The sequence below is a fragment of the Solanum verrucosum genome, unplaced genomic scaffold (genome assembly GCF_900185275.1).
Source record: "Solanum verrucosum unplaced genomic scaffold, falcon-dt-bn FXZP01000261.1, whole genome shotgun sequence".
In the NCBI taxonomy this organism is placed as follows: domain Eukaryota; kingdom Viridiplantae; phylum Streptophyta; class Magnoliopsida; order Solanales; family Solanaceae; genus Solanum; species Solanum verrucosum.
In genome coordinates this window covers 10621760-10640008 of record NW_026019969.1, presented here as the reverse complement: position 1 = coordinate 10640008, position 18249 = coordinate 10621760, and the positions used below count along the sequence as shown (strand labels likewise).

The 18249-nt window shown below is 30.2% G+C and overlaps 1 protein-coding gene across 1 annotated transcript; it reads left to right on the top strand.

Annotated features, from left to right (window-relative positions):
- Window positions 1-1783: 1783 nt before the first annotated feature.
- On the top strand, window positions 1784-5681 carry LOC125815700 (ABC transporter G family member 1). Its single transcript, XM_049495239.1, has 8 exons — window positions 1784-1981; window positions 2144-2223; window positions 3471-3920; window positions 3995-4081; window positions 4157-4282; window positions 4383-4574; window positions 4660-4746; window positions 4821-5681. The coding sequence occupies exons 1-8, from the start codon at window positions 1789-1791 to the stop codon at window positions 5484-5486; spliced, it is 1881 nt and encodes a 626-aa protein (XP_049351196.1). The 5' UTR covers window positions 1784-1788; the 3' UTR covers window positions 5487-5681.
- Window positions 5682-18249: the final 12568 nt, after the last annotated feature.

Sequence of the window (18249 nt, the reverse complement as noted above, 5' to 3'; positions counted from 1 at the left end):
TCTTATTTTCTTATTTCATAAAATAAATCATTTCTTCTTTTTGCAAATAATCACTCTATAATCTTTACGTGATACAAATTTTTTTTTCAAATTCTTCATTTAATATAAAATTATATTTATTCAAAATTTCTAAATAACATAAATTGCAATAAATATTATATATGATACATATTAATGAACAATTCAAATAAAAGTGAACTCATTGATGAAATACTCAACTTTTAAGACTATTACGTTACTCTCATGAATGTTCTATTAATGTATTATGGAGTTCAAAATGAGCATTTTTTGTCCTTATTTTTTATGTGTAACTAAAAATTATTTAACTTAACAATTTCATCTTGTATCCAATTATTTCGTGTACTAATTTACTTTCCCTATTCCATTTTGAACTATTGCATCAAATATTTTCATGCTCTTTAAAAAGTGTAGTTTAATAATTTATCTTTAACATAAAAGTAGATTGTTTGAATTATCATGTAAAGTTTGTGCAAACTTCATAATGAAAAATAATTATAATCTAAATTACATATTTAAATGACAAAAAAAAATTAAAAAAATTAAATTAGAAAAGTTGTTAATTCGGGATGAAAGTAGTATACTTATCAATAATATGTTTTAGATGTTATATTACTTAGAAAATAATTATAATTATTAGAGACATAATTAATAATCTTATATAATATAAATAATATTAAAATAACTTTAAATTACATATTTAAAGTGACCATTTCTTTTATAAAATAAAATAGAAAAATTATTAATTTGGGCGGAAGTAGTAACTTGTTGATAATATATTTTTAAATATTATGTTACATTAGAAAATAAGTACAAATTAAATGATAAAGACTCAATTAGTAATATAATAGAAATAATATTATACTAATCAAAAAGTAAAATAGAGAGGTGAATAGTAGTGGTTGGAGAACTACTATTCACCTCTCTATAATTGAAGAATAGAGTGGTTGGAGAACTCATTCTCTATTTTACTCTCCAAATATAGAGAATGGAGAGTAAAATAGAGATGAGTTGAAGATGGTCTTAGAAGAACTACTATTCAGCTCTCTATAATTGAAGACTAGAGGGTGAAATAGAGAGTGGTTGGAGAGGGAATTCTCTATTTTACTCTCCAAATATAGAGAATGGAGAGTGAAATAGAGAGCGGTTGGAGATGGTCAATTGTTATTTTTTTTTCTTCTTTCTAATCTTGCAAAAACATTGTTGTTACCTTTTTTCTAATTCTGTAAAACAATACGTAAAATAATAAATAAATAATAATACATAAACATAAAACAAATATAAAAATTATTATTTAAAAATAATTAAAAAATTATTAAATGAAACTTAACCAAACATATGAGATATGTTAATTAATTAACAAGATATATATATATATATATATAATTTTCTGCTTTTGCTTTTTTTTAAAACCAGAAATTTTTAGCTTCTTTCTAACCATAGAAAAATTGGTTTTGCTTCAATTTAAAAACAGTTTTGCAGGTTTGCCAAATACCTAATTTTTCAAAAAAAATAAATTCTCAAAATAAGTGAAGCTCCCAACAACAATGTCAAACAGGCTATAAATCGTTAACCCAAACTAACCCTAATTTATGGGTCAATATGGTCAATCATTTATTAAAGAAGACAAACTCACAGCAAACCTGTACAAAGGGGGAAATTAAATCTGAAAATGAAAGGACTTGATTCCTTATTATTATTATATATAAATACTGATCAGTGGTCTCACTACAAGAACATAAATCCCTTTTAAAACATCCTTAAATCAAGATGTCTGAAATTGTTCCACAAAATGGAAATGTTTTGTTGACGTGGGAAGATTTGTGGGTGACGGCTTCAAGCTTGAAAGATGGTAACAAAGCCATTCTTAAAGGTTTAACAGGCTATGCAAGGCCTGGTGAGCTCTTGGCTATCATGGGCCCTTCTGGCTGTGGCAAATCTACACTTCTCGACACAATTGCCGGTATATACATATATATATATTTCACCACCTAGACTTAATATATATATACTACTCGACCAAATTAAAACGTTAAAAAAATCTTGTCTGTATATAGAAGTTAAACTCCAGAAACAACCCCACCCAAGCAAACTATTTTGATTAGCTATTTATTTATGTTATTAGGGAGATTGGGATCGAGCACAAGGCAGAGTGGAGATATTCTAATCAATGGTCGCAAACAAACACTGGCTTATGGAACCTCTGTGAGTAAAATTTAAGTTACTTGGAACATAATTATTGTCCTAATATAACACGATGATATGTATTACTCCTTTAATTTGTGATACAATATTCAAAAGAAAAATGTGCATGGCTTCTTCGCTAAAATAGAGGCAATTAAGAAAGTATAAAGGGGAGAGGGTTTGATATGCCTCTCAACTTTGTGATTTAGAATTGACATACCTCTTGTTATAATAAATATGGGTTTGCATATAGTTCTGTTACACAAATGACCCAAACCGTAACATAAGTGGCCCGGATATACTAATGAAAGTAGTGAAAAAAATTAATTTTAAATTTTATTTTTGTAAATATCTCCTTTATAGATCTATTTTTTTTGTCGTTATTTGATTTTCTTAATTTTATTTCATTTATAATGTAAAAATGTGAAGAAGAAAAAAGAAGTGTTAATGGAAAAAAAAAAGGAAGAAACAAATAAAAAAGTAAGAAAAAAAATCAAGACTAGTTTTTTGTGTGGCTATATTGTAATTTATTTTTTGTATCTATAGAAGAGTTGGAGCATTTATGATATATTTTATCAGAGAAATATAAATTTGAACATCAAAATAATAAACTTAAATTATTTGATAAATTAAAGAAGACAAAAAAATATATGTTTGAACAGAATAAAAAATACCTCCTAAAATTGTGAAAAGATCAAATATATACCTAGATGAATTTAATTTTTGTAATAAAAAATAAATTTAAAATATACTTTTTCACTTTCAATAGATGAATAAAGGTTTATCTAGGTAATTTATATAACAGCAGAAGAATATATGTAAGTAACTTTTAGAGTTAATATCACTAAAAATCACTCAATTTTGAGAATTTATCTAACAAATCATTGAACTTTGTTTTGTATCAATAAAATCACTTAACTAAATTTTACACTAAAAAATCTAATATGGCAAAATAAAATATTTGTTTTATGCTATATATATATATATATATATATATATATAAACCCCACAAATAAATAAAATTAATTTTTTTTAATAAGTATATCAGCTCAAAACAGGCTACAGCTCAAAATATTTTGATCTTTCTTCTCGAGATTCTTTTGTAGGTTAGAGTATTTGAGACATAATTAATCCTGGAATTTAGTAGCACGCCAAAAACAAATTTAGCTTTGTAAAAAGAGGAGCAAATTGTTACTCATTAATTATATATATAGAGTGCCACATCTGTTTGTAGTAACATTATTATTACTATAATTTGATACAATCAGGCGTATGTGACTCAAGAAGATACTCTAATGGCAACTCTCACAGTAAAAGAAGCTGTATACTACTCTGCTGAACTCCAACTCCCAAATTCCATGCCAAAATCAGAGAAAAAACAAATAGCAGACATGACTATGAAGGAAATGGGATTGCAGGATGCAATGGAAACAAGAATTGGAGGATGGATTGGAAAAGGAATTAGCGGAGGACAAAAAAGGAGAGTCAGCATATGCTTAGAGATTTTAACGCGCCCAAAACTTCTCTTTCTTGATGAACCAACTAGTGGCGCAGCGTCTTATTATGTCATGAAAACAATTGCAAGCCAATGTCAGGGGAGAACAATTATTGCCTCAATTCATCAACCTAGCACTGAAGTTTTCAGTCTATTTCATTCTTTATGTCTTTTGTCTTGTGGAAGAACTGTCTACTTTGGCCCTGCTAGTGCAGCAATTGAGGTGAGCATATTATTTGAATTTTTTTAAATGACTTAGTTAATCAATCAATAATGAATCATGAGTTGCTGCTGCAGTTTTTTGCATTGAGTGGTTATCCTTGCCCCACGCTCCAGAATCCATCTGATCATTTTCTCAAAACAATTAACAGTGATTTTGATCAGGTATGAAACTAATTTTGTTTTTAGAATACTCGTATTTAATTTTTTGCCCATTGCTTAAATGAAACTTTTGTCTAGGACATTGAACAAGGTCCAACTAGTAGGAAATCAACAGAAGAGGTGATTAATATCCTGATAAAGTCGTATAGTGATTCTGATAAGTACAGAGCAGTTCAAAGTCAAGTTGCTGAAATCTGCAAACAGGTGCAAAAAATATGAAAAAAAAAAAACAAACAAACTCTGTTTCAATTGATTATTAATAGGTGAATTGAATCCCCTTATTTAAAATCCTCATCGTATACAGGAAGGTGAATTACTGGAGAAAAGAAGCCGTGCCAGCTTCACAACTCAAAGCCTTGTTTTGACAAAAAGGTCATTTGTGAACATGTCCCGTGATCTTGGTTACTACTGGATGCGCTTAGGTGTTTATATTGTAATAGCTGTAGGTCTTGGCACTATCTACTATGATGTTGGCTTTTCTTACACTTCGATTCAGGTAAATGACATGTATTTAATTTCTTCTTGAACCTGACGTTTTAAACTGGCCGATAAAGTTATTTACTCTTTAATTAATTACATAGTCAAGAGGTTCCATGCTTATGTTTGTGGCGACATTCATCACTTTTATGGCCATTGGTGGATTCTCCTCTTTTGTGGAAGAACTCAAGGTAAAATACATTTGGTATTTTCTTCCTTGTAATTTCTTGATCTCATGATGTGCTAATTAATGTATGTATGCTAGGTATTTCAACGAGAGAAACTAAACGGTCATTATGGTTCTGGTTCATTTGTCATTGCCAATACACTTTCTGCTTTATCATACTTGGTATTGGTATCTTTTATCCCAGGAGCTATCGCGTATTTCCTCACTGGACTACAAGGTGGATTCGAGCATTTCATCTACTTTGCACTAGTCCTCTTCACGTGTATGATGTTAGTTGAGAGCCTAATGATGATTGTAGCAAGCATTGTGCCTAATTTTCTCATGGGATTAATAAGTGGAGCAGGAATACAAGCACTTATGTGCTTGAGTGGAGGATTCTTTCGATTACCAAATGATTTGCCTAGGGTATTCTGGAAGTACCCCTTACACTATGTCGCATTTCATAAGTATGCTTACCAAGGACTGTTCAAGAACGAGTTTGAAGGACTCAAAATTCATGACGAGAACATGAAAAGTTTGATCAAAGGGGAAGATATTATGAAATATAAATGGGAAATGGATATAGATTACTCAAAGTGGGTGGATCTTGCCATTTTACTGGGGATGATAATTTTATACAGGCTATTGTTCTTGCTGTTTGTCAAGGCTGGTGAAAAGGTTAAGCCAGCTGTAAGAGCAATCATGTCTAACTCACCTAAACAAATCAATTCAGCAGAAACACCTTTGCATGAATTTTCTGCTTAATTACAATATAGGTGTTCATGTTATTATTTCCTGTAGTTGCTTTCCTTGTATAATTTGATAATCTCACCATGTAATAAGTCGTACCTTTTAAATTATATCTCCTATTGAAGCTAATCTACATTTAAATCAATTGGATCAACCTTATAGCTAGCAAACTCATCATCAAGAATATGTTTCAACCCAATGATGTAATGATATGCTTTCAAATAAGTCTTGCCTCTCTTCATCTTTATGTCTAAAAAAAACCTTGGAAACTAAACCTTTTTTTTTTTATATAACCAAAGAATAATATAGAAAATGTATATATAGAAGCTAGAGAGAAAACATCACATAATTGTGCAACCATTTGGATTCTCATAGCTATGTTGTGGTTCACCGTGGTGCCCCAACAACGGGGGTGGTTCATGTCTGCGGTGGTGCCCCATTCGCATTGGCGGTGGTCCATGGTGGTGGTGTCCTGCTGAAGGCGGATGCAATGACGTAGAGCATGATCCTCATGAAAGTCATTCAAAGGGTCACGAAAATTCATTCTATAGCCCATATCAAGGCTCTGATCCCCTCTCTGCATTCTCGAGAACCAGTTCAAGTTATCATTCCAGTAAAAGTTTCTGACGTGCGATGGGGGTCGTGGTGGCTGATGACATGGCCATAACGATTGTGGTAATGGATCTTCGCGAAAATTATAGCTATCATGTTGACATGCTTCTACAACGTTTTCAGCGTGTGGTCTTGGTGTTGGTGTTGGTGGACAAGGCTTGCTTCTCCGCGGACGAATCATGTCAGGGTCCATTGAAGAATGCTTCCACACCCTACGGGAAGTATTACTATTAGTAGTCAGTATAATCACACAAGTGAGAGTTAATAACAAAGAAGGAATATTATTACCTAATGTACTTGCTGGTAATGAAAAGGTTGTGGAAGAGGGCGAATGAATGTACAAGGCTATTCAGGAAACTAGGGTTTAATATGAAATATAAAATATTAATGGAGGTTTTAAACCCTCTTTAACAGTAATACTGAATTATAAATTTCTTACTTATTTTATTTTTTCCTTTTGAACCTACGCCAATTTTTTAAAATTTTGTTCATTAATAGAGAACTAGGGATATTAAATACTACTGGTACTTATTCTTTTTTAAACCTGTTCTTCTTTTTCCTTTTTGGTCATGTGCAATTGTGTTTGCTAATAAAAAAGAAAAAGGCAACTTCATTTGTATTTACTATTTTAACTTAAAATACACCTAGGAAGGATTAAAAGGCGAATAACATTTCGCTAATAAGTGTTTTCATACTTTTAATATAACAAATTTTAGTGTATTTTTCTCACAAGTGATTGTAAAATAGCAATGGACATTAAAATAGATATATACAACATTCATTTAAGAGGGACTACATGATTACCCTCTTTAACTAAGGCACTATTTTAAAAAAGACAAACTTTGCGAAGGTCCTAACCTATTTCGTGCTTAGTCCATTTTAAGAAGATTGATCCACAAATATTAAATGTCTTATTTTTTTTAAAAATAAAAAATATGTGTCAATTAAATAGGTTCACATAAATTGAATAAAGCTAATAGTACAAAAAAATGGGTAAAACTTATCCGCACCGAATGTATACATCAAGTCAATACATGCATGCCATGTGTTTAAATTTATAGTTCATTTTACTTAACCATATTTAATTAACATGTGTTTTACTTCATTAAATCACGTAATAATGGAAATTCCATTAATTTGATGTATACACCCGGTGCGCGTAAATTTTTTCACAAAAATAGTACATTTAAGGAGAACATGTTGACAATGAACAAGCGATTTTTTTTTTATTTTCTGTATCTCTAATAACATACAAAAAAAAAAAAGCTATACATAGTAAATGCTATATATGGTACATATTATACATGGTAATATAATTAAAGAAGATTCTAAACTAATAATAATGTATATTCCACCTTCTAATCAATCAATTATAATTAAAGTTATATATGATAAATATAGATTGTACTAATTAATGGTGATTAATGATTAACAAGACAGGGGAGGGAAACTATTCCACATATAAGTAGAGGCAGCTATTTAATATTTGTCTGGATTGAGAAATTAACGAATGGTGAAATATAACTGAAAGCAACATATATGATTTATCAAAAGTGAGAAGATGTGGCAATTGATTGACACAACACTTTGACCAGAATAATTGGTTTTTTACTCAAGACACGTATATATGGGGTGGTAAATGGGTGGTTTGGATCAAATTTGGATGGATTCAATATGAATTGAGTTAAAATGGATTGGATCACAATTTACTCATATAAAATATGTTGGGTTTTAAAAGGTGTGAATGGAAAATGAAGAGTTGCGACATTTATGAAGAGTTGTGATTTCTATGAAAAGTTGCGATTTTTATGAAAAGTTGTGACTTTTATGAAAGGTTGTGACCTTTTCAAAAGATTGTGATTTTTCCAAAGGTTTGTGACCTTTCTAGTAAGGCACAATAAGAACCTTTTCACACTACCCTTTGTTTTCTATAAATTGAGGAATTTCCTCTCATTTTAGTTGAACAATTTTTTCTCGACTTCTTCTACTACTACTAAATCTAGTATTCTAAGTGTACTTTACTGTCGTTGAGTGGTTCGCTGACACCGTGGTTTTAGGTACGGATACACCAGTGAGTAAGATCGTTCTATCCTAAGAGGATATATTCCATTAACCTCGGGTACTTGAGGGGAATAATATCCTTAAGGGGACACTGTGCATTCAGTGGGCTTGATTTTCTTCTTTAAGAAAAATATTTCGTATATTGTTTCTAATTCTATTTTCTCTACTAGTTTTAATTTTCTAGTTTTGAAAATGCTCTTTAAACTTTGGTGTTTCTTATCAAGTTCTTCAAAGTTTTTGTTCTAAGTATCTTAAGAATACAAGATGAACAACAATCTTAAGGAAATTACTATACTGTTGGTATTTCTTGTATTCTACTGATTTAGAGAAACAGATCATGGAAATAGAAGATTAATGCATTATTTCTCCAAAATTCGGTGTTTTGTTTAGCAAGGTCGAAGTGAGAATGTACAGAAAAATTGGTCGTATTTCGGTTAAAGATTACACCAGGTAACCTTCTTATTATTTATCTAAGGAGGAAAATAGTTTCTAAAAGTGAACAGTTTTAATATTTATCATGTATGTCTTTGGAAAAAAGATCGGCAAACCATATGGTTTTTTGAATGAATTTTCCTTGGCAAAAAGTGTTGCCTTTAAAATTCTTTAGTTTGCAGAATGAGAGATGCGGATTTTTGTTTGATAAAATAGTATGTCAAAATGTTATAGTTGGAAAGCTATTTGAAAAGAAAAGCATATCTATGTGATAATCTATGAATATGTTCAATTTTATTTGGAGATTGAAAAAAACTTTTGTAGTTTTGTACTCCATGTGAAATTTGATTGGGTCTGATTTTTGTAGACTAACTTTTGTAGTTTTCTACTCTGGATAAATTTTTCTATGTAATTGGTTTGAAGAATATGAAAACTTCGTATAATAAGTCAATGTTGTACTTTTGATTTTCTATAAACTTCACTGTTATATATAAACAAATTGTAAAAAAAAAATTATCTTTATTGTTAGTATTTTAAATACTAAGTGGTATATCTATTTGTGATAGAGGAAAAATATCAGTGACTTAGAGTTTGTGATTTTGTGCCTCTATGGAATGAACTTTGACATTGTGTAAAAATTGTCAAATGGAATTGAAGCACTATAATTTTTTTGTAGAATAATATTTTCAAAAGTGGTTTCATGTTGCCAATGACACTTTGATAGCATGAGAAAAAAATATGTGGAAAAAACTATTTTCAAATACTTGAAAAATATTTTTGAGATCATATATAAAATGTGGGGGGTTCTTTGCTTATGACAAAGATAAAATTAGACTTAGTGTCTAATTTAAATTTGGAGCACAAGATATGAAATTCGATGATACTTTTGTATTATGTTAGACCCACAAAATTATTGGAGTATAGTTGATATTGTGGTCGTTGAGTTTCTCGTTTACTAGTATATGATATGACTAGTACGAAACTATCAAATTATATGTATACTTGTTCAAAATGATTGAGTTCTTTTATGAAAAAAGTGTCACTTAAAATGTTGTGATTTTTCATGAAAAGATATGTCTATTCAATATAACTATTTGTATAGACATGAATATTGGTGAATGGTCATTTGTCATGTTTTGTAAAAGAAGCATTTGGACTATACTGCCTTTATTGGACCCGATGAAACTTTTTCATGGGTAGTTCTATAACAATCAAACTAAAAGTTATGGAAAAGTCCTTCTGAAAAGGACATTTGACAAGGTGATGACTCTAAACAGTGTTTGTATCACACAAAATTGTAAGAAAGAGGAACAAAATATTTGTGATAAAAGCTACCTAGTAGTAATTCTATCTAGCAGACTGGACATCCCAAGAGCTAGATTTAAGGAGAAAAACAAAGTTGTGACTGCTGATTCGGCATTGTCAAGCAACTAAATCCATTCCCATGATGAAGACAATGCTCAGGAACAAGGATACAACATTAAGGCTTGTTAATGAATTAATAATGCTTAATGTTTTTAATGATTTGCTAAGTTTAGCAAATTTGACCAAATAGTGTATCTACGCGATAACACGTTTAGAAATCACCTATGTGAGTGTGAAGTATATGCCTCTTCAAAGAGGATGATTGTCAAAAGCTCATCTCTCTATACACTCATAAAACCAGGAGGTGTTCATGGCTTAAATGAACACAATCGTAAGAACCATAAACGGTAAAAGGTTAATTGTGTGACATATGGTTTGTCTAGGTATTCACCAAAATTCGACGGTTCAAAGATATCGCATCTACCGATTGACCGAGTATATCCGACATATGTTTACTACGGAAAGTCCAAGGGGAAACCTACTTATCCAGATGCAATTAATTCTTGCTTGTAAAGTACACATACTTGTCCGTTTCTTTGTCTTGGAGTCATTCCCCATTCATGCGGGGGATTGTTGGGTTTTAAAAGGTGTGAATGGAAAATGAAGAGTTGCGACTTTTATGAAGAGTTGTAACTTTTATGAAAAGTTTCAACTTTTGTGAAGAGTTGCGACTTTTATGAAAAGATGCGACTTTTATGAAAAATTGCGACTTTTATGAAAAATTGTGACTTTTATGAAAGCTTGTGACCTTTCCGTAAGATTGTGAATTTTCCAAAGGTTTGTGACCTTTCCGGTTAGGCACAATAAGAACATTTTCACACTACCCTTTGTTTTCTATAAATAGAGGGATTTCCTCTCATTTTAGTTGAACAATTTTTTCTCAACTTCTTTTACTACTACTAAATCTAATATTCTAAGTGTATTTTTCTTCCGTTGAGTGGTTCGCTAACACCGTGGTGTTAGGTACCGATATACCAGTGAGTAAGATCGTTCTATCCTAAGAGGATATATTCCATTAACCTCGGGTACTTGAGGGGAATAACTTCTTTAAGGGGACACTGTGCATTCATTGGGCTCGATTTGCTTCTTTAAGATAAACATTTCGTATATTGTTTCTAATTCTATTTTCTCTACTAGTTTTAATTTTCTAGTTTTGAAAATGCTCTTTAAACTTTGTTGTTTCTTATCAAGTTCTTCAAAAAATTTGTTCTAAGTATCTTAGGAATACAAGATGAACAACAAAATATGGGTAAATATGGATTTGATCAAATATGATTTGGGTAAAATGGTTATAACCCACTTTAATTTCTTAAAGCCAAAAAATATTAAATCAAAGCTAAGTTGTTAATACCTCAACCACTATCATCCCACCCTACCCCTACCCCTACCACCTACCCCTGTACCCCCTACCCTAAAAAAAAAAATCAAAAAGTTTTTGTCAAAAATTGGCAACTCCTACTACCCACCTGCCCCACCCCCAAAATTAAAATTAAAACTTTTTTTTCAGAAAAATATAATTTTAATTTAAAAATAAAAAATAAAAATTGTCAACCCTACCCCCCACCCCTGTACTCCCCACCTCCCCCCACCCCCAAAAAAAAAATTAAAAAAGACTTTTTTTAAAATTCCCTACCTGCCACCCAACCTACCCCTAAATTATTATTTTTTTATTTTAAAAACAAAAAAAAATATGTTTTTTTTTAAAAGAAAATATTCCACCTCTCCCCCCCCCCCTCCCCCTCTCAGCCCCACCCACCCTCCAATTTTTTTGAAAAATAAAAATTAATATTAGAATTTTTATTTTTTAGCACAATTTAGAATTTTGAGTAGAAGTGAGAAGTGAGTGATCTATTATGAGTCTATATGGATACTCATATTTTTATCCATTTTGACCATATTTGTAGGAACTCTTAAAATAACTTGAAGCATGTATTTACCCAATTAAAATATAAGTGATCCAAGTCATTAAATATAAATTAAATGAACTCATTTCATTAAGATGGGCTGAAATTGCCACCCCTACGTATATATAGTAAACAGTGAGTTAATAATCAAGAAAATCAGACCATGTAAGAAACAAGACTAGCTAGCTAAAATGATAAAGATGGGTATGTAGCTTTTTATTTCTCAAAAAAAATGCTCAAAATAAAAATTTTCATACAAGTAAAATTAAATGAAAAAATCATATAAAATGATTAAGTAACTCTATAGGTGAAACGTCAATAGTTGAGTAACTCTTAAAATATTAACTCCATGAGCAAAAATACATAGTCTACTCAAATTATTTTTCATACCTTAAAGAGACGCTTAAATTTTGAAAAGGTCCTATAATCCCGAACTACTTCAAAGATGTATATGCACCCCCTTTTTTGTCAATCTAAGTAATCAATAAATAGTTACATCATACATTTAATTGGAAAATATTAGTAGCTCAGTTGATTTTAATTGACTACGTGAACTTTCACCTTGTTGGTGAGGGTTCGATTCTCCACCTGGTAATCCCCTCGATTGTTTCCCCTTTCCCCTCCCTTTCCTCTTCCACTTGATGTATTATTCTGGAAGTATGGCAGAGCAGATATTGTGATCATATATGGGCTATTTCCCATACGTTGTTTTCTTTGTATTCAAAGCTTATCCTCAAAACGTGTAAAACACGGCAAACCTTTTACGTGTATCTTTTTCCTCAACAAGCAAAAAATTGTCTAATACTATTTGCCTTCCTTTCATGTATATGACAGTATTTGATTAAGTACAAGTTTATAACGAAAGGACTTTAGTATATATCTAATGTACACTTGCAACTTGTAATTTTTATAGGCATCTTATGACATTTCTTATGATATATGAGCATGTCATTAACTAAAAATGGAAAATTTAAAGTTAAACAATTTCCTAATAGAAAATGACACTATCATTTTTTTTTATGAAGACTAAAAATAAAAGTATGAGATATAAAATGTAATATCTTGGTCATTAAATTTGATCAGCTTAATATAGTTAGCAAACTCATTAATACGTTTCAGCTAAAAGAATACTTCAGAAAATTGCTGGAAGCAATGGCGGAGACCCACACATTACAAAAGTTTTTTTTCTAATATTTGTGTGTAAATAATAATTTTCTAATAAATAAATGTGTACACACATGAAACGCTCTAGGATGTGACGTTATTTCAAAATAAGTATCCTTCCTCCATTTCTTAATTTTGGGTAACAATAAAATCTTAAATAAAATCACCACGACGATAGACCCAAATTCACTTGCAAGCTAAATTGTCGCAAATTGATACCGCTTATATATAATTTTGCCAACATTTCAATGGAAAAACATGCTACAACAAATAAAAAATGTAGCGAGCAATATATTTAGTGAGAATAACAAATATTGATATTTATAATCAACACTCTATCTAAATGTGGTTATAGGTTTTAGCGACTCGAAATACAATGACATTAACTCAATTACCACTAAATATTTTCGCAACAATACTAAAGGAAAATCTATTGCCACTAAATGTCCAACATGTCACTCGAAAAACACTACTACAAATAAAGAATTTAGCAGCAATAATATAATTTTTGCCATATAATAAATATTGGTATTTATAACCTACACTTTATCTAAATGACGCTAAAGGCTTCAACAACTCTGAATATAATGGCATTAACTCAATTATCACTAAAAAATTTCTCACAACGAAAATCTATTGCCATTAACTCTCTCTTTGAAATCACAATGATAGACCAAAATTCAATGAGAAGCTATATAAAATAATAAAATGCTACCGACGTCATTAATTAAATAGAATTAAGTATTTGAGATCTGAAATCTAAATTAGATTGAGTTGTCACATTGAATAGTTGAATTGTATTTGTATATAATATATAATCCTAGACCTATCCAAAATGAAGAAAGTTGAATTGAATCATTGGTTGGGAAGAAGAGTTAATGTGAGTTGTTGTAGTAGTATTAATGGACTGGCCAATCGATAGTGTTGTGTGTCTCTCACAAAAGCCCATAACTATAGTAAATACATTTTGTGAAGAGAAAGTTCCATGAATGAAGCAAACTTATGTTTTAGCCTCTTATTCAAAAGCATTTATTTTCTCCCATGTGATTTCTAAAATAATCCTTGGTAATCAGGTGGTATGGGCTCATCTTTCGTTGACTTTTTTCTAAAAAAATATTAAAAAATCACCCCAAAATGTGATAAAATTAGAGAAGCAAGCAATGGGAATAAGAAACATATTAATAAAATTGCTAAAAATTACTCGACATTTCCTTGTTTCACGTATTGTTTAGTTCTTATCGACAATTGTACCGGTGATATTTAAGTTTACGTATTAATTATGTTTTAATAATTTATGTAGAGGTGTGTTTATGTTGGGAGTGGGGTGGGGTGAGGGCGGGAGGCTTAATATTCGATAATTAATATTGTTGTTTGGTGATATGAAATAATTACTATCTCTCTATAATTCCAAGCTCTTTGGATTAAGTCTTGAATCTACCACGTTAAAGTTTTTAGGCTAGTCCCTCTAAGATGGTGACCGGTGAGGAAGTAGCTTGCGTTACGATGTAAGGCATAAAGACTAGTCCCTCTAAGATGGTGATTGGTGAGGAAGTAACTTGTGTCAAGATGTAAAGCATAAGTTACCGATTTATCCAAACTCAGTAACTTCCGTTTTGAATATATCAAAAAATTCAATAACAAATAAAAATTAACAGATTTTGTTGGCCCTTAAACAAACGAGTTGTGGTACTATTATTCCAAACTTGAACCTATACAAATTTTGGATATGCCTCTATTAGAGTAGATGACTTTGTCCGCTAATACAAATGCTAACCTCGGCATTCGATCAATTCAGTTCAATTTTTCCATTTTCAATTTGGTTAAAGTTAGAATAGAAACCGAACCAAAATTTGTTCAGTTCAATTCAATTTTTCAGTTTTGGCCATTCTCATTATATGCTTTTTGATGGTGTAATAATTGGGTTTGTACAGTTCAGTTGCCATTTGATCTCCAAATGGTAAATTTTCTCACTAATCAGTTAAGCTTCTATTTGATTTCAGTTTGTTTTGTGGAGTTCAATTCCTTTTTTTCTTCTTGCAGTTATTTTGTTCTATTCGGTTCGTGATTGTAATTTGTTCAAAAATCAGTTCGGTCGATTAGTGCCACTGGCAACCCCTACTACATATACCTAGCCATGGTACAAGAATATATACTTATCTATATTACTTTTAAAAGGATAAAAATCCGCTTAAAAGACTTTATAATAAATAAAACTGTCATTCACTATTTTTTTTTATTTTTTATAATATTATAGACTATAATCTGAAAATTTTAAAGAATTCGAAAATATATGGTAAAAAATATAGAGAGAGAATTAAATGTTGATAAATTTTCTATTTTGTGTACGAAAAAGGGAATTCTAAAATATATGATAAAAGGAAAAAGGTTGATGGTGATGTAGTTGACTAATAATTAATTGATCTCTATATAACTAAATCCATGTTTTGATTAATTATTGATTGATCTCTATAACTAAATCCATGTTGATTAATTATTGATTGATCTCTATAACTAAATCCATGTTAATTAATTATCGATTGACCTCTATAACTAAATCTGTATAGTTTGATTCATTGTTGATTGATCTCTGTAACAGACTTCAAATCCAAACGAAATTGGCTAATAAAAGCATTCTCTAACTGTTGAAACTCTAATTTATTTATTACACCATCCGCTTCAATTTATTAGTCTAATTTTTTTTTTTAGTATGCTTTGAAAATAATATCTCTCTACTTTTTAGATAACAATTTTAATTCTAAACTTCTACTGGATATATTTAAAATTATAAAATTAAAAAATATTTTGATACATTCTTACGTATCTTTAATTTAAGACCAAAATTGTTCGCTTGATATTTGGTGCATGGTCGTTGGACTTTCCTATCAAGAGTTCGAGAACGTGTTCAGGATCACAATCATTTCTGACTTTTTTTTAGTGTTTCAAATGTATAGAGATTTATTTTTAAAAAATGATTATTCTCTTTATCTCAATTATGTGGCATAATTGAAATTTTGAGATTTATATTAAGTTTATTTTTTCTGTCCGTAAAAATAGATCAAGTGAGATACAACGAAAACAATAACACATTTGAGATATAATATTTATTTATATCATTTAAATAGATATAGCGTACAGTAAAATCTCACTAGATTAATGCTTGCTAAATTAATAATCTCTCTAAGAGAATATTTTTCTTCGGTCCCAACTTGGACCAATGAAAAAAATCACTCATTTCGATAAGATAATAAGATAATATATTTTTTGAAGATCCCGATATAAATATATGGTCTCATTAATATTAAAGTACAAATATATCTAAGATAATTTAGTGAAATATGATTTTATATTTCTATTGTGTCCTTTTTTTTTGTTAAAATTTAAATTTAGTTGAAGCTCATCTCTAGTTTTTCTTATTGCATCCAAAAGTCCTGATATTGTCTTTTCGAACTGCATCATAAAATTGTGAGGAGTTCAAAAGGAAATAAATACTTCCTTACACGTAACTGGTTCCAAATGTATTGTATCATCTTTAACTTCATTATCAATATTGATATATTCATTGTACTTTTTGTATAATAAATTTATTTTTGTATGTAAATTCAATAATATGATATATAAATTAGTAAGTACAATAATTTTGATCTAATCAAAATTAACCTTCATTAAATCTCAAAACACTCTTTAAATTAATAAATATTAATTTATCGATTAAATAATAGGAAAAATTGTATATAATAGCAAACTATTAATTCAAATTAAATGTCATAACCACAGTTTGATTTAATTGTACCCCGTAGCAAACTGTTTCTATTTCGCCTCTCCCTGGTGAATCTCGCTCGCCACTCTCGGCAGTCTCTCCCTCGCCTCTCTCGCTTTTATACAAATGCAAATGTATAAAATGCGTTTGTGTTTGTATAAAAATTGTGTGTATACATATAATTTCGTCCCCTCTCTCCCCTCTCCCCCTCTCCCAGATCTCGCTCGTCAGTCTCTCCCTCGCCTCTCTCACTTTATACAAACAGAAATGTATAAATTGTGTTTCTGTTTGTATAAAACGAGAGAAAATTGTATATGCACATGCAAATACATATATCTTCGTCCTATACACTTATAATTATACAATACAAATATTCTCCTGCCCAATTCTCTTTTGTCTTTCTCTCTTTATACAAACACATATTATACAATTGATTCTTTTGTATATGTATACCAAAACAGATTATACAATTGCTTCTTTTGTATATATGTATAGTGAAATAGCCATAGCAAAAATAAAGTTTGTTATGGAGCGCAATTATGCAAACTATAGATATAGTATACAAATATGATTTTTGTATTTGCTATATGTGAAAGTTGCTCTAAATAATATCTCTATAAAATAATTATATTTCATGGTTCCACACTTCCACCTATATTAATTTAGTGAGGTTTTACGGTATATTTTAACCTCAAATGCTATTGTTTTCAATGATGTTATTCTTCTGTGTATATGTTTCACCCGTTATCAAGTTCTTATCGACAATTGTACAGGTGATATTTAAGTTTATGTTATAATTATGTTTTGCTATATTGGGCTCCATATTCGCTAATTAATATATTGTTGTTCACTTGTTTGGTGAAATAAAGTAAATACTCTCTTCCTCTATTATTCCAAGCTCTTTGGATCAAGTCTTGAATGATGAATCGACCACATGAAAGGTTTTAGACTAGTCCCCGACGACGTACAGATTCATTCAAACTCAATAACTTCGGCTCAAATCTTGTAAATATGTTGAGAAATTCACTGTAATATTCCAAACTCAAACAAATTCTGGATTTGCTTCTATAAGAATAGATGAAGTTGTCCGCTAATAATACATATGACAATTCTATGTAGCGTACATGACTGGTTTTTGTTAACCTGGGGATTCAGTCAGTTGGGTTCAATTTTTTGATTTCAGTAAAAGTTAAAATTGAAACCGAACCAAAATTAGTTCGGTTCAATTTGACTTTTCAATTTTGGCCATTTTAAGTAATGCCTTTAGATGGTGTAGTGATTGGGTTTGTATTGTTCAGTCGATCATTTAATTTTCTAATTGTAAACATCCTCATTAAGCAGTTAAGATTCTATTTAATTTGATTTCAGTTTTTTTTTGTGGAGTTTCACATTTCTGCGCTTTTGTTTTAAACGGATTAGTGCCCACCCCTACATATACCTAGCCATAGAGTACAAGAATCAATTAAGAACAGCCTAACTGTGT

Coding starts and splice junctions, on each gene's coding strand:
- LOC125815700 (XM_049495239.1), top strand. CDS start 1,789: ATGTCTGAAATTGTTCCACAAAATGGAAATGTTTTGTTGACGTGGGAA. Junction 3,921..3,994: donor CTGCTAGTGCAGCAATTGAG/GTGAGCATATTA, acceptor TTGCTGCTGCAG/TTTTTTGCATTGAGTGGTTA. Junction 4,082..4,156: donor TTAACAGTGATTTTGATCAG/GTATGAAACTAA, acceptor ACTTTTGTCTAG/GACATTGAACAAGGTCCAAC.